Source organism: Peromyscus californicus, unplaced genomic scaffold (genome assembly GCF_007827085.1).
Source record: "Peromyscus californicus insignis strain IS unplaced genomic scaffold, ASM782708v3 Scaffold_19__1_contigs__length_69161282, whole genome shotgun sequence".
NCBI classification, from domain to species: domain Eukaryota; kingdom Metazoa; phylum Chordata; class Mammalia; order Rodentia; family Cricetidae; genus Peromyscus; species Peromyscus californicus.
Genome location: NW_026294491.1, coordinates 9795072 through 9820954, shown reverse-complemented (window position 1 = coordinate 9820954; position 25883 = coordinate 9795072). Strand labels below are relative to the sequence as shown.

Below are 25883 nucleotides of genomic sequence, written 5' to 3'. Positions count from 1 at the left end.
CACATAGAAAAGTGCAAATGGGCTTTGATTTCCAACTTGGAGGGCAGGCTGCACGTCAAATATACAGGTAAGTTTTGTGCAAGAGTCTATGGGAGAAAAGTCAGACAACACAGGGTCGCTGGGTCCTGGCCTGCCCTGATGTATCCCTGCACTGAAGCTCTGTGGGAAGACAAAGGGAGGGTGAGGGAAGGAAGGGGAAGGAGAAAGGAGGAAGCACGTGCATGCGCGAACACACACACACACACACACACACACACACACACACACACACACACACACACCACGCACGCACGCACGCACACCACAACAACTGAGCATGTCTCCCCTGCTGTGCCGTCAGAATCTTCTCCCAGCCCTAGCTGTGCTCCTCCCAGACTCCTCCCTACAATCCTGCCTACAATCCTCCGGAGCCACCCATACTGGGTTCTCAAGGTCAAGTTGAGCTCTCTTGAGCTGCAGGCCCCCCAGCTTTGCCTCAAAGGCTTCCCTCCCCCGACTCTATTGCCACTACAGGCTTCCCCATTCTTTAAACTCTCCTTATCAGTCAGAAGCTTGGATTGTTTCAGTCCCTTCCAGTCCCCCACCCCATGCCCACCCTCCTTGCCCTCAACTCTGTGCAGTTCAGCATGCCAGTCTCGTTTCCCCTTGCTCCGTGAGTGAACCCTCTCTCTCCCTTTCCTTCTTAGTCTACCTGCATCGCCACATTTAGAGCTGGCTTCACATCGGAAGGAAAGAGTCAGGCTATGCCTTGAAGTCCCACCTGCCCATATCCGCCTTGAAGTGGGTGCTATGAGCCCTTGGCACATTGTGCGGTTATTGAGGTGGTTGGCCTGAGCTCTGTGGCTTAGAATTCTATTCTCCATTTTTCTTTTTTCTCCCCTTTCCACCCTCTTCAGGGTGGATAATTATTCTGCTACATTTTTGTTCATGAATTGTCTTTTTTTTTTTTGTTTTTGTTTTTGTTTTTCGAGACAGGGTTTCTCTGTGTAGCTTTGCGCCTCTCCTGGAACTCACTTGGTAGCCCAGGCTGGCCTCGAACTCACAGAGATCCGCCTGCCTCTGCCTCCCGAGTGCTGGGATTAAAGGCGTGCGCCACCACCGCCCAGCATGAATTGTCTTTTGACAATTTTTTGTATAGATGTGATGGTTAATGTTTATCGTCAGGACTTAAAATCCCCTTGGAGACCGACTTAGGGGTAGATGAGTTACTTTTGTTCCTGTGATAAAACACCATGACCAAGGCAACTTGGAGAGGAAAAAAATTTTATTTGGGCTTACGGTTCTAGAGAGAATGAGTCCATAATGTTGGGGAAGCCTGGGAGGGAGGGGCTGGAACAGGAAGCTGAGAGATGATATCTCATCTGCAAACACAGAGCAGAGAGAGTGAACTGGAAAGGGTCAAGGCTAAAATCCCTCAAACTCCGCCCCAGTAATGCAGTTCCTCCAGCAGAGCTCCACCTCCATAACCTTCCAAAACAGTGCCACCAGCCAGGGACCAACTGTTCACATATGTGAGCCTGTGGGTGACAGGTGGACAATTTCACTCAAATCACCGCAGCATGTCTGTGAGTGATGTTTCAGACTAAGATAGCTGAGGACAGAAGACCCACCCTGAACGTAAGAGGCACCAGCCCATGAGCTGGAGTCCTGGACTGAATAAAAAGGAGAAGGTGAGCTGAGAACCAGCATTCATCTCTGCCTCCTGACTGTGGAAGCTGCTCACACTTGTGCCACTGTGCCTTTCTTGTCATGATGGACTGTGTCCCTTCTTAAACTGTAAACCCAAACAAACCCTTCCTCCTTACGCAGTTTTTTGTCAGGCATTTTATCAGAACACAGAAAGGTTCAGTCAATAGCTGCTCTAGGGGATTACAATCCACACACTAAACATTTTGTTGTCTACTTAACAGGGATATTTTACCACTTCAAATGAGATACAGAGACACCCTCCTCCCCCAAGATACTGAGAATCAGTCCAGCTCTGTAATAATCATCCTCTCTCCACCCACGCACACCACCCCAGCCTGTTCGAATCAATCTTCTACCCTTGACTTCCCTTTTTGTTTTGTTTGTTTGTTTGTTTGTTTGTTTGTTTGAGACAGGGTCTCATGCTGCAGCAGGCCTGGAACTCACTATGCAGCCTAGGCTGGCAATCCTCCTGCCTTAGCCCCTCAAGTGCTAGGACTATAGTCTTTAGTCCCTATGCCCAGTTTTGCTCTCTACTTCTTTGAGGTCAACTTTTAGCTTCCCTGTATAATAGAGAAACAAGAGGTGTGTTGTGTGTGTGTGTGTGTGTGTGTGTGTGTGTGTGTGTGTTCTCTGATTTATTTCACTTAACATAATGATCTCTATCCTCATTGATGTTACTATAAATAGCAGGATCCTATTCTTTTTGTGGCTGAGTAATATTCCATCGTGTATATGCCATATTTTTTTTATTCATTCATCCATCAGTGGACTCCAAGTTTGACTCTGCTTTTTGGCTATCATGGATAGTGCAGATATCTCCTCTGCACATTGATTTCCTATCACTGAGATACCTACCCATTGAATATCAGCTCATATGGTAGTTCTATTTGTAGGTTTTCTAGGAAGTCCCATCTGGTTCTCCATACATAATGGACATGCTAATTGTCATCCTTACCAGAAGCTCATAGGAGTCCCCCCTCTTCCAAACCTTCACAGCATCTGCCATTCTTTGTCTCGCTTCTGGGGAGAGAGGACCTCTCTTACGACTTTAATTTGCATTTCCCCCAATATCTAGGGATGTTTAATATATTTCCCTATTTGTTGGCTATTTGTACACTTCCTTTCAAGTAACATGATCAGGTCATTTGCATAGAGTTAAAGTGGGTGTATTTCTCCTATTTGCTGTGAAACTTGCCTTTGAGAAGATCCTCATCATTGTGCTTTTTTGGAAAAGATTTATTTTTCTGAGTCTTGTGTATGCATAGGTACACAAGTGTGCATGTGCTCCAGGAAGCCAGAGAAGGTCCTTAGATACCCTGTTTGTGAGCTGCCTGGTGTGGGTGTTGAGAATCAAACTCCAGTCCTCTGCAAGAGACAGAGCTCTTAACCGCTGCGCCCTCTTCCCGGCCCCTTACAGTTTTGGGATGCACCATGTGACCAGTGTTGTAATCCATTATTAGTCCATCCTGTAGGTGTGCTGTGTTTCTCACTCTGTTGGACTTCTCTACAGCTTGGCAGGGTTCTGGGCTTCTCCTTTCCTGTTCTCCCTTGGTAGTTAACTTTGACTTCCTCGATAGTTCTGTGTCTTGGACTACATTGAGATTTGCTTTGTGGCTCAGTAAGGGATTCCAAACATTTTAACATTAATGTGATTAAGTTAGAGAGAATATCCCTTCAGACGTTTCACTGCACAATTGCCATTCTATTTCACCTGTCTGTGTCTGAGTCACACTTACGATGGTTAATTTTGGTATCATCTCGATAGGATTAAGAAATGCCTGGAGAATTAGTGAGACAGTCCTTTGGGTATTTCTGTCAAGGTATTTCTAGAGAGGATTAGCTGAAAACCTCTCTTGAAGGTGGGGCAGTACCATCCCATGGACTGGGGTAGGATCCAACACCTTCTTCTGACCGCCAGGTACACTCACACACAGACATCCACACAAGCACATTAAAAAAAAAAAAAAAAAGGCTGGGAATGGTGGAGCACACCTTTAATCCCAGCGTTCTGGAGGTGGAGGCTGGGGGATCTCTGTGAGTTTGGGGCCAGACCTGGTCTACACAGAGAGTTCCAGGACAGTCAGGGCTAAATAGATAGATCTTGTCTCAAAACAACAGCAAAATAAATAAACAAATAAATAAATAAATGCAATTTAAAATAAAATAAAATAAATTTTAATCTTAAGATAAAATTAAAATAAAAATAAGCCCTCCCCCCCCCCTTTTTTTTTCTTTGGTTTTTCGAGACAGGGTTTCTCTGTGTAGCTTTGCGCCTTTCCTGGAACTCACTTGGTAGCCCAGGCTGGCCTCGAACTCACAGAGATCCGCCTGGCTCTGCCTCCCGAGTGCTGGGATTAAAGGCGTGCGCCACCACCGCCCGGCCCCTCCCCCCCTTTTTTTAAGCAAGGGAAAGTTGAGCTCCCAATGAGCACTGCATTCCCCTTCACTTTCTGATCTCCCCAGATGAGAACAAGTGCTCTGCCCTCATCCCACACACACACCGCAGACAGGAGCCTGTCCTGGCCCCAGGCCTTCCCCACCAGGATGGCTGTATCCCCTGTGAGTCAGAATGAGCCTTCCACCCTCCCTTCGGTTTCTCCGAAGGTGTCAGGTGTTTGGTGCCGGTGATGAGAAGGACCCACTGACACCACGCTGAGGAGGCCGGCAGGTCTGTGGCTGCATCCCTTTGCTCATGCGTCAGCTTTTGTGTTGGGCATTTCGAAAGCTCTAAGATCGGGGTGTCTCTCTGTGTGTGGTGTGAAGTGTGTTTATGTCTGTATGTTTGTGAGAGAGCATGCTCACGTATGCACGCTCCTGTGGAAGCCAGAGGTCAGTGTCTGGAGTCCTCTTCAGTGGCTCTCTGTTGTTGGCCGGGCGGTGGTGGCCCACTCCTTTAAACCCAGCACTTGGGAGGCAGAGGCAGGTGGATCTCAGTGAGTTCGAGGCCAGATTGGTCTGCAAAGCAAGTTCCAGGACAGCCAGGACAGTCCCGCAGAGAAACCCTGTCTCAAAAACACAAAACAAAGCAAAACAAAAAAGATCCTATTGTTTACATCCCCAGCTCTAGAGTTAGAGATGCACACAGCCGCACCCAGCTTTACACGTGGCTTCTGGGGATCCGAACTCAGGTCTTTATCCTTGTGCTACAAGCTCTACCCTCTGACTGTCTCTCTGACCTCTGGATTAGGCCTTTCTGATACTTCTGGGTGGTGTTTGTTAGTATTTTCTATAAGTATATGTAGATCTTCCTCTCTTTATTTTTAGTCTTCAATCCTTTTTGAGATAAGATCTCACAGTATTGCTTGACTGGTCTTGAGTTCACAGCAATCCGGCCTCAGCCTCCTAAATGCTGGTACTACGAGTGTGAACCACGACACCTGCTTTCCAACGCTGTTCTTTTAACAGTTTATCTGATAGCGTCTTTCGCACATCTTTTTCAGCTGTGAGAAAACATTCAAGTTCAGGGGTGTCAGCTTCATCTTCTTGTAACCCTCACTGCCATCATCCCCAGGACATCCTGCAAAGCTGAAACCGTCCCCATTCAACAGCTTCATCCTCTTGTAAATACATCTTTAAAATTTCTACCAAACATATCACAGGCAGAAAAAGTAGTATATGAGCGCCTAGGTCTTCAGCCGCCACCCCTTCACTGTGGTCAATTTAGGGCCAGTCTGGTGTGCGCACCTATCTCCAATCCCTACCCCGATTACAAGGAAGAAAATCTGAAACATTGTATCACGCCATCTGCAAACATTCCAGCTTGTGACTCTAAAGACAGAGGCAGTGAGAAGTAACCACAAAACACCATCCCTGAAAAACTTAATGATTTCTCAACATGGCTGACATATCAAATCCTAGGTTAAAAGGTTCCCACTCTATGTCTCTCTTTCTGCTCCCTCTAGTCTTGCAAGTTGTCATGTGGGGTTTTGCCCACCCTGGACTTTGTGATTGAGTCTCTACACATCCCTCTGTGGCCCATTTTTCTGCCTAGGGAACCTTTCCCCAGCCTCCTTCCTCCCGCTCACCTGCTTCCTTCAGGGGCATACCGCCTCAGCCTGTTCACTTGGGGCTGGGTCCCTCTCTCAGAATGAGAACCCACGCGATCAGCCTCTGCTCGCTGGACCCTGAATCTCTACCTCTTCATGACATGTTGGAGAGCCCCTCCATGCCACGATGACTGCCGCCTCCAACAGCGGCCCCTCCTCTCTTGCTGCGAACACTTGCCATCACCTGCAGGTCCCACCCTCTCTCGGTGTCTCTTCTCTAACATCCCACATGCAGAGGCTCTGGGGTGAAACCCACATGTGGGCCAAGGAGCCTCGCGTCGCTCTACTTCCTCCTCGGTGCTGACATACAACAGGAAGCATCAGGCTGGGGCCTCAGTGGCTGTGTTCTCTAGACACCACCACAGAGCCAGCTGGCAAGGAGCAGGCAAAGACATCGCCAGTCAGCCGGATTCTCTGAGCGGAGGCCTTCCGGGAACCAAGAGGGGTGAGTGCAGGGTCCCTGTGTTCAGGTAGCTTTTACAGGAAACCCCTCAGAGCTGGGCTCTTGCTGTGGAATTTCTCTTTGTTTCTCCAGCCTTAGAACCTTTCTGGGTCCCTCGCTTGGGCTATCTAGCAGGAAAAGGGTCTCGAGATCTCTTACGTGTGGCATCTGGGTCTCCAGACCCTCCTGACTGATGTCCATTGAAGGGAGGTGTGGTGCCACCCTCGGGCGGAGTCACAGAAGTCCTGGTAACTTCGGTAACTGGGTGTGGGTCAGCAGGCAGAGGCCGGTGTTGATCCTCTCTCTGTGATGGTGCCTGGATACCTGGGGCTGAGGAAGGGCAGCAGTGACAGGAGGGATGCAAGCTGTGGGCAGTAAGGGGACATGTGCTGTCACCCACCCACCAGAGATGGAAGTAGATGCCTGTGGTCGTGGAGGTGGATTGTCAGATTGAAGGCAACAAGCAGGAGAAAGCTGCTAAGATGTCTGCTGTCCACATCTGCCTTACAATGGAGGGACTTGAGATCTTTATGTTTTAGGAGAGGACTTCTCAGGCTGCCCTGCCAGTCTCTGGGAATTGGGCTATACACGCCCAGCCTAGCCCACAGCATACTAACCAATGAGGAAGTCCTCTGCCCAACAATCCCACACACAGTAGTGACCAGGCCTGGGGCTAAGGACCACAGGGCCACACCCCAGTCAGGGGCAGGATGGATGGCTGTGGGGCCCAGCCCTGTAAGACTGGCCTCTGGGAGATGGGGTAGGGGTGGGAGTGGGGGTATGGAGGGGAGGTGGGGGAGGAGGCTGTTATAGCTGCTGAGGGCCTGGCTGGCTCTGTGAGGTGGATTCCATGAAGTTAGATCTCAGGTGGCAGACACCCTTTCTATACCCAGCAGTGAATGAGCAGTTAAGTGATTATTGATATCTGCTATAAACATGAGTCAGGCCCGGGGACCTCTCCCAAAGCAGGAGTAACATGAACAGTAAACAGTAAAATGAAGGTTAGATGGGGCTGGAAAGGCCCAAATTTCCTATCTGCACCCTTCTCCAATAGTTCTGTTTTTCTGTGTTGAAATATGTGGGTACAGTCTTGCCAAAGGTGTGCGTTTTGCTGGGGTGAATTGTAGTCACTCTGGGATTGTGGGGGTGGAGGAGCCAAACAATAGTCCTTTGCAGGAAGTTCTGCATAAGGGCTATCTTCCATATAGGGCTTGGGAGGACTCACTAAGCTCTCTGTGTAGAAAGAGTGTGGGCTGAGCAGGCTGCAGGGCTCTGTGAAGTGAGAGAGCTGACTGCCAGGCTCTGCAAACTCCTACTGTCTGCGATCAACAATGACTCAAAATTCACTCCCCTGAGGACGGAGTGGTGGGGACAACTGGGGCTCCCGCTAGCTCCAACTTTGTCACTCAGGCACAGGTGGCTCTCTGCAGGTGGCAGGGCTGTAGGGAGAGGCTAATTGTGTGGGTGGGGTGGCTCTGTGGGAAGGAGCAGGTCCTGGGTCGGCCCCTACCTTCACACCCCTCCCCCTTGGGCCACGAGTCTCAGTCATGCCTGAAGCTGTGAGACTCCCGAGGGTACTCAGTCACCCAGAGGTTACAGCGCAAGCCTCTGAGAAAACCCAGTTCAGGATGCCCTCTGCCTGGATGCTGGGCACCCTTGGGTGATGTTCAGGCGATGCCCTCGGCCAGGCAGCCCAGTGCTGGCTGTGTCCAGTCTCCACTCTCTTTTGCATCAACAGGACCTCAAATGGGAGAGCTAGTTCCCAGATCCCATGTGCCCGAGTGAACCCCAGGCCCCGTGGAGGCCTCTCTGTGACACTTCAGCATGGGGAGCCAGCGGCCAAGCTGGGACAGGTGGCCCAGGTGTGCCAAGTGGCTGGATGGCTGCTGAGCCCTGCTGTCTCTATAAAGCAGGTATCTCTGCTGGCTGGAGTTCAGGCCTTGCCTCTGCATGTGGGTCTTGCACCTAGCTGGTCTGACACGATTTGCTTGAAACCTTGGATGAGCAACAGATGAAGGCAAAGTCACTCCGAGCTCCAAGCAGGCAAAGCCGTCCAGTCCTTTCTTCAGGACCTTCCCCTAGAGCAGAGCAGGCTGGTGGCACAGCCAGAGTCCTTACATGAAGCTGGGGTCAGGTCCTCCATCATCATCCAGCAAGTGGTTCCTGGGTAAAGAGTTGGCCCCTAAGAGGTGATATGCAAAGGTTAGATCAGGTCCTGGATCGTGCTGGGTATGTGCACTGACAGCCTCCTCCCTCCCTGGAAAACGGCATCTGGGCTCCTCACCCTCCTGGCATCAAGGTGGCCAGGACTGGAGTAAGGAGCCAAGAGGCCTTCTGCTGGGTCTCCCCTGGATCCCTGTGAACACTGACATCCAAGGGCAGCCAGTCCTGAGATGGTCTGTGTAGGTTGGGACCCACCACCACTTGGTGATGAAGGGGAAGAGAGAGGTACAGAAGCACTCTTGCTGCCTCAGGATCCAGCCAAGCAGGAAGCCACAGCTCAGCCTCACAATGCTGTTTTTTGTTTGTTTGTTTTGTTTTGTTTTGTTTCCTGAGACAGGGTTTCTCTGTGTAACAATCCTGGCTGTCCTGGAACTCACTTTGTAAACCAGACTGGCCTCGAACTCACAGAAATCCACCTGCCTCTGCCTCCTAAGTGCTGGGATTAAAGGCATGTGCCACCACTGCCTGGCCACAATGCTGTTTTACAGCATCATCCCAGGAGCTCCCTGAAAGCTGTGCTTGAATTCAGGGTCTAGAGGACTCAGGGTTCTCCACAGATATGAACCAACAGGAGGCAGGCCCTTCAGCTGACAGGATGAGGCCCACTGCCCTGTTGAGGAAAATCTACTTTGCTGAGTCTATTGACATAGAGGTTAATCTCGGAAAAATGACTTCCTATTGCTGTATTTAATGAGGCAATTCCACATAATTTATCTGGTAATCAAGAGAGATTTATTTCTGGGATAACTTACAGCCAATAGGGACTGGTTATAGGATCCAGGAGAGATGAGGTACAATCCAGTGGAGAACTCAGGCTTGGCCTCCCATCCAGATTCCAGGACCACGAGGTATCCAGAAGAGACCAAGCACAAATGCACCTGAGTCTTAAGGGGCTCCCTCTCGGCCACGCCCCAGGGGCAGGTCATAGGCAGGTGTGGCAGTTACCTGCCACCACTCTAGGGACTGTGTTTCAAGGTCAAAGCTGGAACAGCTACCCACTATACCTTCCCAGCAACACCAGCTCCATGTTGGAACCAGGGTTGTGGCTCAGCCACATAGACACTTGAGGGTCACCCTTGCAGGATCCTTTGCTTTCATCAAGAAGGGAGGAGATGGAGTGGCCTGTCTGTGGCCCTGTGCAGTTAGGTCTATGTCTAGGATGCTCTGGGGTGGGGCTGATGTGCTCTCTACCTGCAGCTGTGCCCAGCTGTGTTCCCTAGGTGTGTGAGACTCTCAAAGCAAACCCGCAGACTGAGGCCAGGCATAGGCTAACAGAGACAAAGGCTAACCCACCTGCCAGTGGGGATTCTGTGAGTGATGTGATATCCATTACTGTTTCTAGAGGACAACTGTCCACTTCCAGGAGCTGGCCCTGACCCCAGTGGGCCTTCCATAGCCCTGTCCCTACCAGTGATTCATTGCAACAGGTCATGGCCTGTGGGCAAGAGGTGTGGACATGGGCATGCCAGGTCTCTGTGATGCTCAAATCTGGCCAGTGAGAAATGCAGGGACCTTGAGGCCCCCCAATGCTGCTACTTTGGAAGCTTCTGGAAACAGAGACCTCTTGTCTGAGCAGTGGGCAGGGATCTCTCTGACTTTCAGGGTCTAAGAATGCTCAGGCTCCACCCCAGGGAAAGGCATCAACTGTGTCCTGTGGTGCCATTTGGAGTGGTGGGAGCTCTGGAACATTCAGACACTAGGCAGAGGTTGTGGGGCAGGGCAGGTACTGTAAGATACAGGGAAGACGAAGTCCAAGAACAGCCCAGATGCCCCAGTTCATGTCCCAGAAGAGAACAGGAAATCTTACTTGCCGGATGAGTGACTGAATAAATGAGTGAGTGAGGCAATGGAAAAGGAAGGATTGATGAGCAGGTTCCCACACCAGTGTGAGGTCATCATTTTTCATTCTTCCCACTGGCACAATAGAACTCTCCTCAGGAAGGTTGCCAGTAGGGACAGAAAGACCGACAGCTTTGGGAATCTTGAGAAGCAATTTCACATAGTACGTCTGCCAGAGCTTTTAGGATGTCACTGTGCACAATTACTATATAAAGTTGGAAAATATAGACAGAATATGGAAGAATCTGAAGACAGGGGTGTGATGCTACCCACAGGACATTTTTGTCCATGGCTTTCCCTTTTTCCCATCTGTTCACTTTCACTATGAGAATGAGTTGCCCCAGCAGCTGTCCAAATCATGATGCTGCTGCGTCAGATTCCACAGGGCGGGAGACATGAGTGTTAAAATGGTAAAGCCATCTTCCATTGGAAAGCGACTCCAGAAATGCCCATGCTTGGATGGGTATCCCATGCCCCTCAGTGTCTGTGTTCTGCCTGTTCATGACCTGTTCGTGGTCCATGCTCCTCGAAGATGCTCACCTTTTATCATTAACTTCACAGATTCTGTTAGAGAGGAAACTTTACAGCAGGAGGCCTCTCCTGTGCTAACATGCCTGTAAGGATGCTTGGAGTTTCCCTCTGACTTGGGAACTTTCATCGAAGTGTTACTTATTTAGTTGTTTATTTATTTATTTATTTATCCATTCATATTATTTATTTATTTATTTGAGATAGGGTCTCACTCAATGTAGCTCTGTCTGTCCTGGAACTCAGTATGTAGATCAGGGTGGTCTGGAACTCGCAGAGATCCACCTACTTCTGCCCCCTAAATGCTGGGATTAAAAGCTTGTTCCACTATGCCCAGCTTATTGTAGTGTTCTTAAATGGCTTTAGAAGTGAGTCTGATTTAATCCTAGCTGGTCAGTCTGCAGCTCTCGGTATCTCTGGACTCCATCAGTCGTAAACATCATGTGACTGTGTCTCTCAGTCACTTACGAAATTTCCTTTACAGGTTCTGGGGGTTTTCTGAGAGTCGGTAGGATCAGTATCCTCCACAATCAGTGCTCCCTCTGACCATTTGCCCAGAGCTCTAGGACCCCGGTCGGATGCAGTATTCTGGAACCCAGCTACTCCATCTGTTCCTGTGGGTCCTCTGTCCTAATTAGCTTTGTCACTTTTACACAGCATTAAGTCAATTGAGGAACTTCCTGGATCAGATTGTCCTGTGGGTATGTTTGTGGAGAAATGTCTTGATGATTAATCGATGTAGGAGGGCCCAGACCACCGTGGGCAGCACCATTCTCTGTGCAGATGGTCCTGGGCTGGGTAGAAAGCTAGCCAAGTGGAAGCCTGTGGGAGGGCGAGCCACTAAACGGTTCCTCCAGTCGTTTCTGCTTCAAGTTCCTGCTTGAGTTCCTGCCCTGACTTCCCTCATTGGCGACTGTAACTTACAAGCTGAGAAAAACCCTTTCCTCCCCTAACTTGCCTGTGGTCAAAGTGTTTTATCACAGGAACAAAAAGAGATCGAGAACACCCCTTTTTCCCTGTGTTTGCCCAGAACTCTGAGTCCTAGACCACTGTCCTCAAGCCAGCTGCTCCCTCCGTTTCCACTCATCCCTTGTCCTCTGCCCGAGCTCCGGGACCCCAGAACCCTGTTCCAGTACCCTGAGCCCATCTGCCCCGGCTTCTTTTGTGAGTGTGTAAAGACAGAAGTGACTCCATCTTGACACTGGGCTTGGACGACAAAGTTCAAGGCTGGGCTGTGATCATCTCTGATCGTCACCCGCCTTTATTTTTGTTTTCCTCAGACAGGGGCAGTCCTGGGACTCCATCTACTCTCCCTCCAAACTACCCTGGGGCTCTGCCAGTCTTCGGCTGCTTGATTCCCCACATTGCTCGCAGTTAGGTGCCTCATGTGCTCTGACTCAGGACAGGAAGCCACCTACCACTAGCCTCTTGTAAGACTCACCCCCCACTGGCTCTCTTATATCACCTCCCACTCTTTTTTTTTTTTTTTTTTTTTTTTTTTTTTTGGACAGGGTTTCATGCACCCCCAGTTGTCCTTAAACTCACTATATAGCTAAGGATGACTTTGAACTCCTGGCCCTCTCGACTTCCCCTCCCAAGTGCTAGGATTACAGTTACAGGTCACCACACCCTGCCCAAATTGCCTTTTGTTTCTTGTTTCCTCTTTTGCTACATTTCATTCTTCATGGGGGATACCTTCCTATCCCGGGACCCAGGTGCAAACACCATGAAGCAAGGGCTTTAGTCACTCCTTCCTGTGATCCCATCGTCCCCAAGGGGATCTTCAGGGAAGGACAACCCAGGCCTCACAGTGTGAGGGGCCTGCCGATCTTCACCACTTCCTGGGCTGGGCTAGCACTTGCCTCGCAGAGGGTGGAGATCGAGGGTGGCTCTGATGCAGAGTTCTCACAGCTCAATGGGGTAGGGGATTTCTCAGGAGGCCTCTGCATAAGGTTGCACCTCATGACTTGGTGAGGGAACCTGCCCGAAGATCTAAGATGCTCCAATGAAGCTCGGGTGCTGGAAGAGACCTCCGCAGGGCTGGTAGCTAACCATGGGGAGGTCTTCCACCTCCAGGCACTCTTACTCTTGTCCTGCCTGGATTGGTGGTACAGTGCCAGGGGGCTGGCAGCTACAGTGACCGGGGCTTCCCCATTTGCTGGCTGCCAGACTGAGTGGAGGGCCCAGCCATGCTAGGCACTAAAAGTATCACACACTGAGAATCAGCGTTCAAACCTGTCTATCCAAGGGCAGGCCCCACATGACCTGGGCCAGCTGATTGCTCTTCAGTGACAGGGTCCTGAGAAGGGAGACCTAGGGGATGAAAAGACAAGGAAGGTTGAAAAAGCTGGGGTCAGGAGGTGTTGTACAATTAAGAAGTACAGCATCTTATATACAGTTTTCAGGGGAGAAGAGGGACAGTGTCAGACAATAAAACAAACTATCATATAATGGGACTAAGTCATGAGAAGCTAATCAAGCAAGCCACCCAAGGGGAACATGGACTATTTCCAGGATGTCCAAGACTGAGCACACAGATGGCCTTGGGAATGATAACCACAGCCCCTTAGGAGGTGGGACAGTTGAGTTCTTAGGATGAAGCAGCAGTTCCCTCCAGGCCCTGACCCCGGGGCCATTGCCAGCCTTGCTACACATAGTCTAGGTTTTAACAGGGAGCTGTGTTCCTTCTCCGTACATCAGGGCTTCAGGGAAAGCCTTGGACAGGCCTAGCCCTCAACACCATGGTCTGTCCCAGTTCTACAAAGGAAACGGAGGCAGAAAGAACTAGACAGGCCTTGCTCTTTCAGGTTTCTAAGATGCTGGTCTCACTAAAGACCAGTGAGCTAGCCAGGCAGGGCTAGCTGATACCCTGTGCTGATACCCACACAGAGGCGGGCAGGAGCCCAGTCCCAGGCTCTGCTCACCTCCCAGAGCTTGGCCTTCATCCAGCTACCTTCCAAGATCACACCACTGTCACTGTCTGGAGTTCTCTGTGAGGCATCAGGGACTCAGGTGGAGATGGCTCCTCTCAATAGCTCTCAGTTCTGCACCCGGAACAAAGAACAGGAGTTGGCTGCCCTGGCCACCACCCACTTCCTGTGTCCAAGGTCAGGGCAGGGGCAGTGTGGTCTGTGGATTGGTCCTATAACCAAGTTGAACACTGTGTGTGTGTGTGTGTGTGTGTGTGTGTGTGTGTGTGTGTGTGCACACGCGTGCGTGCGTGCGTGCATGCATGCACATAGGTATAATGAGACACTCAGCCCTGTATCCTGCTCCTGCTTTGAGCTTCCGTTTCCCCCATTTGGAGAACTAAGTTTGAATACAGACTGCCGTGGCTGTCTGGGGGTGATATCTGTGGGAGCCTCTCCCCAAAGTACCATGCCCGTGCCCCAGAAGGACTTTCCCACTCTCCACCCATAGCAGCCATGGCCTCAGAAAGGGGGCTGTCCCGAGGCTGACCAGATTGCAGTGCCAGTATGCAGATCTCAGGGACACATGACAGGCCCCAGGTTAGCCAGGGGAGTTGGTGGACACATGTGTCACCCCATCAATGTTCAAGGAACTCGGGGTTGAGGGTGCAGAAGCAAGAATAAATACAGCTGCCTCGGCTTGAGTTGGGTGCCCTGGGACCGGGAGATACAGAAACATTCAGAGCTGGGATGGATCCCATGTAGCTTGGAGTCCCTTCCCTGCCTTGCTACAGTCTGCTAAACTCAGAAAGCCAGGGCGGAAGTCTTGCTTTTCCTTAAGTGGGGAGGAGTGGGCTTCATTTAACAACTCTGGGCCCTGAAGATAATCTTTCTGAGGTCACAGGTCACTTTTAGAAGGGTCAGAAATGGGGCCACACGGGGCCTGTACCCACAGAGCCCCCAAATGGGGTGGCCTGAGGGTTTCATAACTTCCACAGATCTCAGCATAGATGCTGGGCTCCAGGGAAAATGGTGGTATCAAGGTCCACAAGCCGGTGTACCCAATACTCTGAGGCCATACGAGGCACTAAGAGCCATCTTCAAAGCACTGACCTCGCAACCCTGCCCCTACCCTCACTGGGGCACCTCAGTGGCTTTAGCCTGGCCCTGTAGAGGAGCTGGTCATAGCTTAGGGAGACATGTTGATTTTTGTTTCTGACAACATGGGCCCTGGTCCATGTATCTCTTCCAGCCTGCCTGCCACAGATTCTCATGTCTTAGGAAGTCAGACCCAGGGGCCACTGTACTCAGAACATCATAGGTCCCGACCTCTCTGGGTACTTCTAGGGGAAGGAGGTGGCAGTTAGGTTCCAGGATAATGACAGTCCTGCCAGTGCCCAGCTGTAAGGAAGGAAGTCATATCCCAGGCTCTCGGCGTGCCAAGTCCCCAGCTAGCACCCCCTAGTATTTCAAGGCCATCAGTGCCATTGATTATAAGCAGGACAGCGTGCTGTGGTTCTGGAAACATGGCAGCAGGTGGCCAGCAGTAGGGTAGTCCAGGCTGTGGATGAGCTCTGTGAAGTCTATTCTCTCTTGCCTGGGACAGAGATTCCCATAGGGTCCCCAGCTCTAGCTCCTCCAGGGCAAGAATAGAGTCAAGGCTCCAAGGACTGTCTGAGACAACCAGAGACAGAAAGTCTCTCCCTGTGAGCCAGTTCAGTCCTGCCCCACAAGTACTCCAAGTTCATGGCTCTACCTGGGCCCAGTTCTGCTGTCTGGGTTAACTAGGTCTGTGGGCCAAGCTCACTTGGAGTACACAGGTGTTACAGCCCTGCCCTGGGCAGTGTGAGCCACTGCACTTGTGGGGGGTGGGGATGGGGCTGCCTGCGTGGCATGCATCTCTCTCTTCTTTTTCTTCTCCTCCTCCCTCCCTCCCCTCCCCGTGTGTGTGTGTCTGTGTGTGTGTGTGTGTGTGTGTGTGTGTGTGTGTGTGTGTACCTGCGCAGGTACTTATGTACACACACATGTGTATGCATGCCTGTGGTATCCCCACAGAGGCTGGCTGGCTGGCTGCTCTTCTAGGTACCTGGGCACCTGAGCCAATATTCAGGCCCCCACATCCCTCCCAGCAGTGGCTGAGTGGCCTCTTCCCCTGTGGACTTTGAGTGATAGCTGTGCTGACCCTGCCTGGTTCTCATACCCTGTGGCAGCAGAACAGGAGACCAGTAAGAAGGAAGTCCTCGGGTGATCAGCCTGAAGTCACCTATCCTTTCTCTCCACAGGACATGCTGGGCCCACCGCACTCACTGCTGCTTACTCTAGCTGGGCTGCTCTTCCTGGGATCCGGTGAGTTCTGTGGAGTGGTCCCTACACATGACATTCCCACGCAGCAGGCCCACCTCATGTCCCCTTGGGCATACATTTCCAAGTGGCTGAGGAAGGACCATCCTCTAGGAGTAAGTCTCAGGCATGAACGGTTTGGGTCCTCCAGAGTGCTGCTCTGAATCCCATTGGGGTGACTCAGAGCCCTTCCCAGACCACATAAGGCTGTAGACACTAGCCTACACCCTCCCCAGAGCCTCGTCTACCTTTGCCCACCCCCACTTACTCTTGAGGGCAGCCAGCATGGGTGCCGGGCCCTCATCCAGCCTGTCTGTCTCCCCAGCCACGTCCCAGGAGTGTACCAAGTACAAAGTCAGCAGTTGCCGGGACTGTATCCAGTCGGGGCCTGGCTGCGCGTGGTGCCAGAAGCTGGTAAGAGCTGCGTGGGTCACCTGACAGAGTCTAGGCCGCCTCTTCCATCTTCCTGGGTAGGGATCTCTACTTCTCTGAAGCCAAAGACACTAGGATGGTCTCCTTAGGACATAGCGGGAACGGCTCAGTAGAGAAGCCTCTAGAAGGGAGATGAATATACTGTGGTAACCCAAGCTGACCCCAGGTACATAGGGAAGGACAGTCCAGCTTCACGATACGAATCAAGAGCAGGAGGAGGTGAAGGCCCACAGTCAGGCATGGTGGACACTTCTCATCCTTGAATGACAGTCCCTCAGTTCAGCGGGCCCCCTCCTATACAGCACTCCTCCCATGGGACTAAACCTTTATCATACCCTTCTCCCAGGGTCCCTAAGATGCTGACCCCACAGGGAAATGTACGCATTACTCTTTCTCCTCAGTCGCCTGATCCTGTCTGGTGGAAGCTACAGAGGCAGCCCCCTTCTTCCTTCACAGGTCTTTAAGAATGAGGTGACTCGTGTATCCAAACCACTGAGTGTTTTTATAAAAATGGACTGTCTTAGTTACTCTTCTGTCAAAAAAAAAAAAAAACCAAAAAAAAAAAACACCCTGACAAAAGCCACTTCAGAAAGGAAGACTTTGTTTTAGCTCACAGGTAGAGATTACAGTCTGCCAAGGTGGGGAAGTCATGGCGGTGGGGGTGTGGGTGTGGGGCCGCTAGTCACATCACATCCACAGTCAGGAAGCAGAGTGATGAATGTCCATGTTCAACTCCCTTCCTCATTTCTCTTCGGTCCAGGACCCAAACCCATGGAATAGTACCACCCACACTGGGCAGGTCTTCCCACTTCTAAGAACCTAGTCAACACAGCCCCTCACAGTGTGCCTGGAGCCCTGCCTGTTGGGAGATTCCAGATCCTGTCAGGTGGATAATCAACACTAACCATCACACGTGCACGTCCATATTTGATCCTGTTGTCAAACTCAGGAGATTTACTGTCAACCCCATGGGCAGACCGTAGGCAAATCTTGCCACATTTTCACATTTTTCCTGGCTGTTGTACCCTGAGGACACACAGGGTGTCATTTTGCTTCCCTTATATCCAGAACATTCCCAGCTTTCTCCATCTTCACATCCTTGTTATATTAGGATGAGTGGAGCCACAAGTGTAGAATGCCCCTTGGCGCCTCCAGCCAAGCATGTCCTCTGATTCAACTCCAGCGTACACCAGGGGTACACCAGATAGTGATTCATCCTTTGTGCCCTGCATGAGGCACACGTGGTGCCCTCACAAGTGTGGCCCTACGTCCCTACACTAATGATGTTTGCTGAGGTGGCACCTGCCAGGTTCCTCCTCACTTCCTGTGTCCCCTCACAGTGAGTGACAGGCTCATCTGCGAGGTGCTATCAGGTCGCTAGGATTTCGTCCCCACTCAACTAAGTCGGTGACCTTGCAGTCTGTCCACTGGAGACTCAGGCAAGCTCCATCACCACTGTAGTAGCTGTAAAAATGGTTCTCTCTTCTCTCCCGACCCACTGATGGATCTGCAGGTCTTTATTCTGTTCGTAGTTTATGACTATTATTTTCCCAGTTTGATGTTCAACTTGTCTGTGTCAGGCCACTGTGCCCTTCTAAGCTTCTCTGGGTGTCATTCGTGTGACTTTTTTTTTTTTTTTTGTCATTTTTGTCTTGTTCTGCGAACTTTCATACTCTGGACTGAGCTGGTGTGCTAACTTTACTCTGGCCTCCTATAGCTGGAGTTTTCTCCAGTCTCGCTCAGACCCGCAGCCACTCAGACCCAAATAAACACACAGACGCTTATATTATTTAAACTGTTTGGCCTAATGGCTCAGGCTTCTTGCTATCTAGTTCTTATATCTTAAATTAACCCATTTCTATAAATCTATATCTTGCCACGTGGCTCGTGGCTTACCGGTGCCTTACATTCTTGCTACTCATGGCAGCGGCAGCTGGCAGCGTCTCCTGACTCAGCCTTCCACCTCCCAGAATTCCCCTCTCTCCTTATCCCACCCACACTATACTTCCTGCCTGGCTACTGGCCAATCAACGTTTTATTTATCAATCAATCAGAGCAACACTTTCACAGCATCCCCAGCAGGCCTCCCCTCCCCTGGCCCAAGACTCCTGGGCCTTCATGAGAAGTGGCTTCCAGCATTCCCTGCAACTTCCCTCACATTCTCCATCCCACAAGGCTTTTGACTTGTGTCTCCAGCAATCTGTCATAGGCAAAGCTCCAGAACAGAGAGGCCTGATGTTATAGCCACTGTCCTGTGACTGAGGGCTGTGGTGCCAGCCCTGGACAAGCCATTCTCAGATGGACTGGCTTTCTTCTCTCCCTCTTGAGCCGTTTACTCATCTGAAATGAACTGTCAGGCCGCTTGTCCTACGTGGATCACACGTTGGCTTCTCTTCTCTCTAGCCCTGCTGATGGTCTGTGTTTCTTGAGGACTTAAGATGTGGCTCTGAAAACAAGACAGAGCAGAGGCCCTTGGGAGGTGGTGTCTACTGCATTTCTGAGCTGTTCTTCTGACTTTACTGTGTGTGGGTAAACAGACAGTCCCTGCACTTTTTGGTACTTTGCAGCTGAGCCAGACCTACTTTGGATACAACAGGCTCCAGTTCAGGCCCAAGAACAACCAAATACTTCCGTGTCAAATCCAGGGGGCTTTTGAAGGGACACATTGGTCAAGATGAAGGGTCCCCAGGCTCTCCACTCCCCTCACCAACTCATTTCCCTATGAACTGGGAGAAACTTGACCCTGAGCTCTGCGCTGAGTCTCAGCAAGGGCTGTCCCATTGGTTCAAAGAGACCACCTGCATTCCCTTGGGAGACAGCAGCTCCCTGGGCAAAGGTCCTGCTGAAGAAGGGCTGGGAGGGTTCTGGCCAGCATTTGAGCTTGAGGCTGCTGATCAGCATTTTGACTGGGGGGTAGAGAACCCCACATCTTTGCTGATGGAGTTAATGCCCAAAAGATAGAGAAAAGTCAATAGTCTATTCTTCTAGTGACCCGGAGCTCTCGGGGAGACTTGGAACTGTCAGGGAGACCTAGGCTGTCTGGGAGTCTGGTTTTCCCTAGATGACTGCCCCATCCCACAGGGGTATCTAACTGAAGTTTCAAGGGCAGGTAAGGAGGAACCAGGGCTGGATCCCACGGTCTCAGCACTGTGCCTTCTGCCCGACCCCTCCTCTAGAACTTCACCGAGCGAGGGGAGCCTGACTCCTTGCGCTGCGACACGCGGGCACAGCTGCTGCTGAAGGGTTGTCCGACCGATGACATAATGGAACCCAGTAGCCTTGCTGAACCTCAGTATGACCAGCCAGAGGGACGGAAGCAGCTCTCTCCACAGAAAGTGACGCTTTACTTGCGACCAGGTAGGTTTGGACTCAGCTGGAATGGGCCCGGGTACACAGTGCGTCTAGGAACTCAGCCTGGGCTGCCGATCAGGGCTAACAGAGAGTGTGTGTCTCTGGGTTGGATGGTGAACTGGGCCGGGTGATGAATTTCTCATCACCCGAGTCTGAGCTCCGGGACTAGTGAAAGGGCTCCGTGGGTGGGTGAAAGTGCTTGCCACCGAGCCTGGTGACCCGAGGTCAATTCCCTAGGACCCAAAGGGTGAAAAGAGAAAACCAGCAGCTACAAAGTAGTTATCTGACCTCCACGTGCATGATATGGTGTGTACAAGCCACCCTTCCATAAACAAACACAACTGTACGGTGACAGTGGTGCACACCCTTAGTCCCAGCACTCGGGAGGCAGAGCCAGGTGGATTTCTGTGAATTTGAGGCCAGCCTGTTCTACAACTCGAGATCCAGGACAGGAACCAAAACTACATGGAGAAACACTGTCTCGGGAAAAAAAACAAAAAACAAACAAACAAACAAAAACCCCAAAACCAGATAACTGTAATTTTTTTTTTTTTTTTTTTTTTTTTTTTGGTTTTTCGAGACAGGGTTTCTCTGTGTAGCTTTGCGCCTTTCCTGGAACTCACTTGGTAGCCCAGGCTGGCCTCGAACTCACAGAGATCCGCCTGCCTCTGCCTCCCGAGTGCTGGGATTAAAGGCGTGCGCCACCACCGCCCGGCGATAACTGTAATTTTTTAAAAAGTTACTTCGAAGTCTGAGCTCTGCCCTGGGTGGATTCCGTCAACCCCACTGTCTGCACTGGCTGTCTGGACTCTCTTAGCAGTGAGTTCTGTGCCTTGTTGAAAAGGGGAAGCAAACTGTTTAGCAATCACCGTTCATTTCCACTGTCAGAAGACTCAGGCACGCTTGGCAGCGTGAGCACCCTGGCAAGCCCTGTAGCCCAGGATGCATAACTCTTTAAACCAGGCTTGCCCCAGGCATGCTCCACTGGGTCAGATGCAGTGAGGGACAACAGACATGCTGTGGGCAGGCTCCATGTAGCTGTAGCCACAGTTAGAAGGGGGATCAGCCGCTAACCCTGCAAGCAGCTGAGTGGGCAGAGCGGAACCCTGGAGGATCATACTGGTTTCCTTTCTGTGGCTGTGATAAAATACCCTGACTCAAAGCAGCTTAGTGGGAAAAAGGGTTGTTTTCAGCTCACAATTTCAGGTTACAGTTTATCATTTCAGGGAAGTCTAGGTGGCAGGAACTTGAAGCAGCTGCTCACATCACATCCACAGCCAAGAGCGGAGAGAAATAACTGAATGCTCAGTACTTGGCTCACTTCCTCTACTTTTAACCAGACTAGGGCCCCGATGCGGGGAATTTTGCCACCCACTCTCAGGCTGGGTCTTCTCACATCAATGTAGTCAGTCCAACACAATTCCCCACAGATATGCCCATGGGCCAATCTCATCTACACAGTCCCTCAGTGGGACTCTTCCCAGGTGGTTTTCCTTTGTGCCCAGACTAAGCAGCTCCAGGGTCTAGTTGGTGTGTGAGGGGCAGGTTGTCAGGACAAAGAAGAAAGGACAGCATGAACGGAGAGAGGCAGAGGGGTGGATCTGAAAGCTTGTCCTGGGGACAGCAGAGGACAGAGCTTGTCCCTTCATGTCCTGTGAGTTGACACAAGCCCTTCTGCTCTGGGACCTCTGCCCCTGACCTGGTCCTGTTGACCCCTGGAGGGCAGTTCTGGCATGCTGGCTTTTACCTGAGCCAGGAAGCCCAAGCTGGCACAGGTACAGTCCCTCCTAGTGGGAAGACCGGGGTGATTCTCTGGGCCCTCTGTGAAAATGTTAATCCCTTGGGTTGGTTGGGTTCCACCCTTCTGGCCTGACTACTTGCTTCTAGCACCACAGTCTGGATGGTTGGGCTTCCAACTCACGAATCTGCATGGCACATACACTCCCTACCATGCGGCATTCTTATACTTGGAGTGAACCACTTACCTGAATCCAAATCTGCCCGTCCTGTGTCCTGGCCACAGCCCCTGCCAGGCCATAGGAAACAGGGAGGCACTAGGAATTTGGGGACTGGGTGAGGGCTGACAGACTGCAGCCAGGCTCAAAGTGTCCCTTGTTCTCCTCTGACAGGGCAGGCAGCTGCATTCAACGTGACTTTCCGGCGGGCCAAGGGCTATCCCATTGATCTGTACTACCTCATGGACCTCTCCTACTCCATGCTGGACGACCTCAACAATGTCAAGAAGCTGGGCGGTGATCTGCTGCGGGCCCTCAATGAGATCACTGAGTCCGGCCGCATCGGTGAGGCCCGCAGTGCATTCATGCATGTCAACCTTGGGAACCCCCTGCCACCACACACACCTCCATCCATGCAGCCCCTCAGAAGCAGAGGCTGGGGAGCCGCATGTGCAGTGTTTATGGGGCCAGAGTCAGCCCTGTATCGCTCCCACGGGCCACACCTGGCCTCGGGCTGCTAAGACCTGTGGACCCCTCCAACCTTTCTCTCCCTCTTCTTTATATTTTGATGTTTAAAAGACAACAATCCTGCAGTGCTAATTACTAAAAAGTGTATCTATCTTACAGTAACCAAATACCATTAATAGAGTTGTGGTAGCAAACCGCAGGGCAAGGGTCACAGGGTGAAGGTTGCAGCAGTGACCAGCACCAGCATGTTCACCAAGCACATGGGACAAGGGATCAAGGTGCCCTACTCATGCCTGAACAGCACTTTGCCTCATTGTCTCTGTGTGAGGATGCCCACGTGCACACTTGAACACAGGATACAAGCTCATACAGTTTTGTGTGTTCATACCCTCATGCTCACACATGTCCGGGATCCCATACACAAACACACCTGCATGCTTGTGTCCATGCCTTGTCACACATGTGTGCCTATATGCCTGCATACACAATACCACAAACACACACACACACACACACGTACTCACATGCAAACACTCATGATCACACATGTACTTGACCGAATACCTATACATTCTCTGTCATACACACTCATGAGCTCACATATACTCGCCTGCACATGACTACACACATGCTTGTACCACATGCTCATCCACACATGCTCTCACAACCATCATCTTGCTTTCTTCCTTATTTGGGAAACTGAGGCTTGGCCCTTACCCCTCTGCGAGGTGCATTGTCCTGCATGGAGTCCTGCTTTCTGCCTCTGTCCCCTGTCCCCCTGCCTCATGCCATGTACCCCTCAGGCTTTGGGTCCTTCGTGGACAAGACCGTGCTGCCTTTTGTCAACACACATCCTGAGAAGCTGAAGAACCCATGTCCCAACAAAGAGAAGGCCTGCCAGCCCCCATTCGCCTTCCGGCATGTGCTCAAGCTAACCGACAACTCCAACCAGTTTCAGACAGAGGTCGGCAAACAACTGATTTCCGGAAACCTGGATGCCCCTGAGGGTGGACTGGATGCCATAATGCAAGTTGCTGCATGCCCGGTGAGGCCACTGTCCCTCTTCGGCTCTCCCAATTTCCTCAAACTCAGGAGCTCCAGCAGTGCTGTGGGGCCACTTGCTCCGGTGGGTGGGCCTGTTCAGGGACTCACCCCATCCGGCCCCATGCTATCACCCTGGGTCTTGGAAGAGCAGCCTCCACGGCCCAGGCCCCTCCCAGCCTCCCAGATCAGAGAGCGAAGGAAAAGCAGCAACATAAATGAAAAACTCATCCCAGCATTAGCTGAGAACCCTCATAGCTCTCCTGTGAGCCAGGCTGCCCGGCAGCGGGCCTTCAGTGTGAGGACTGTCCTTCGCTCTCTCATGTCTCCTCATCCACATCCCTGCTGTCAGTTCCAGATTGCGTTTATAATGTCATCATCGCAGCAAGCCAGTCCCACCTGAGTCTGGCTCTCAGTTCCTCAGCTTTGTTGGGCTCACATCGTGGGCACACACATTCTACACGTGTGTTGGACCATGGTACAAAACCTGGGTGCTGCAAGTGTGTGCTCCTTCAATTGTTCCAGGCACTTATCTCCCCTGTGGACATCCCCTGGTCCCGTTGGGAGGTGTCTGCATTTTAGTGGATACTGCTGCATACTTTTTCTCCTTCACAATTGTCATTGGAATCTAGTTCCAGGTCTGAAGAAGATTACAGATTTATCTCTTTAGATTCAGATGTGTTTCAGTTCTCACCTCACACTCCTGCAGGACATGCTGGGAGCTGTTGGCTTAGGCACTTCCTGGGCACTGGGTAGGCTCTCTCTCTGTCTCTGTCTCTCTGTCTCTGTCTGTCTCTGTCTCTCTGTCTCTGTCTCTCTGTCTCTGTCTCTGTCTCTCTGTCTCTGTCTCTGTCTCTCTCTCTCTCTCTCAGGCCCAGCAGGGAAACCAAGGCAGGTAACCTCTGGCTGCATTCTTCCCAGGAGGAAATTGGCTGGCGCAATGTCACGAGGCTGCTGGTGTTTGCCACAGATGATGGCTTCCACTTCGCTGGTGATGGAAAGCTTGGTGCCATCCTGACGCCCAATGATGGCCACTGCCACCTAGAAGATAACTTGTACAAGAGGAGCAATGAGTTTGTGAGTACTCTCTGCCTGCCTCGGCACATCCCGGTACCAAGACTGCTTAAAGGCCACTCAGGAATGGCAAGAGGACAGGATGAGAGCAGGATCACATGCCTAGGTCACCCCAACAGAACCCAGACTCCTCTTAACACAATAACAAATCGCAGAGGAGTTCCCGGAGGCCCTGGTAATAACGTAAGATTCCTGACACCCACCTCTGCCTGCAAGGGAGTCCTGGCCCTGGTCTCCATGGCAGAGGCCTTGACACACCCCACCCACCCACCTAATCCATCTCACTGCCTCTATGCATGCCTGCTCTGACTGTAATGACCCCGTTGGAGCTCCAGGTCCCATCCTTGGACACTCATTGCCTTTCCAAAGGAACCACGAAGGATTTTTGAGCCCCCATACTGCAGGGACCACCTGAAAACCACTGATCTGGAGTTGCTGGCCAATAGAATCTGAGGATCCTGACCCCGAGCAGGAGCAGGGGTCTCTCATGTCCATTTGCCACCCCCAAATGTTGACTGTCATACCCATTTGCTATAACATCATGGTGGGGAGAGGTGGAGTCTAAAATCTAGCCCTAGTGGAACCCCAGGCACTTTCTTGGTGCCTATACACCAGCTCCTCAGGCTGCTGCCTGCACTCTGGCTGGCTTAGCACCCAGAGTGGTAACTCACAGTAGCTTTCTTTACCTGGCATTGGCCAAGAGAACCATCACGATTGTCAGTATTCTCTTCACGTATTTCACAGTAGGTGGTTTCCTGTCAATCTCGTCACATGCGTGTAAAACCTACGCCAAGTGAGGCCCGCCCTGAGCAAGCATCCATGCCTGGTCAGCATGGACGCCTGCTTCCCCAAGGTGTCCCGGAAGGCTTGTCTGACAAGATGTCCCCTTTCTCCAGGACTACCCATCGGTGGGCCAGCTGGCCCACAAGCTTGCCGAGAGCAACATCCAGCCTATCTTTGCGGTGACGAAGAAGATGGTGAAAACCTATGAGGTAAGCAGAGCCTTGTGCAATGGGAGCGACAGGCGACCTCAGATGTGACAAGCCAGGCCCTGCCCAATATTGCCTCAGTTCTGCTTTTCAGGCTGGCCTGTGGGTGGCCAGCCTGGCCACTGGCCACAGTTTTCTGGGTGTGAGCATCCTGGTGGAGGAAGTTGAGGCTACCCCTGGGCTACCCAGTGTCCACGTCTTGAAATTCACAGTGCTGCTTGCTCAAAATTTTGTTTCTTCCGAAACAGAGCAGTCTGGAACTGCTTCTCTCTCTACTCCCCTCTCCCTTCTTTAACTCAAGGAGAAGCCCCTTTGAGTCACGAGCATTCCGATGGAGCCAAATTCACATGTTGCTACCACCCGAGGAGACCTCCGTTCTGCCCACAGGGGACGCCTCCTTCCTTCACGTGTTGGTTAGCGACAAGCCTCCCCAAAACACCTCACGTGTTGGTTAGCGACAAGCCTCCCCAAAACACCTCACGTGTTGGTTAGCGACAAGCCTCCCCAAAACACCTCAACAAGCAGAAGCCCAAACCAAAGCAAACAGGGTGTTGGGT

At 51.5% G+C, this 25883-nt stretch overlaps 1 protein-coding gene across 1 annotated transcript in view; it reads left to right on the top strand.

Annotated features, from left to right (window-relative positions):
* Positions 1 to 6053: 6053 nt before the first annotated feature.
* Positions 6054 to 25883, top strand: part of Itgb2 (integrin subunit beta 2) — a 34577-nt gene continuing 14747 nt past the window's right edge. Inside the window, exons 1-8 of the mRNA XM_052744579.1 lie at positions 6054 to 6180; positions 15959 to 16022; positions 16342 to 16430; positions 19625 to 19805; positions 21929 to 22099; positions 23026 to 23267; positions 24185 to 24340; positions 25234 to 25329. Of these exons, the coding sequence (XP_052600539.1) occupies positions 15962 to 16022; positions 16342 to 16430; positions 19625 to 19805; positions 21929 to 22099; positions 23026 to 23267; positions 24185 to 24340; positions 25234 to 25329 (996 nt within the window). The 5' untranslated portion in view covers positions 6054 to 6180; positions 15959 to 15961. The remainder of the gene's footprint in view (positions 6181 to 15958; positions 16023 to 16341; positions 16431 to 19624; positions 19806 to 21928; positions 22100 to 23025; positions 23268 to 24184; positions 24341 to 25233; positions 25330 to 25883) is intronic.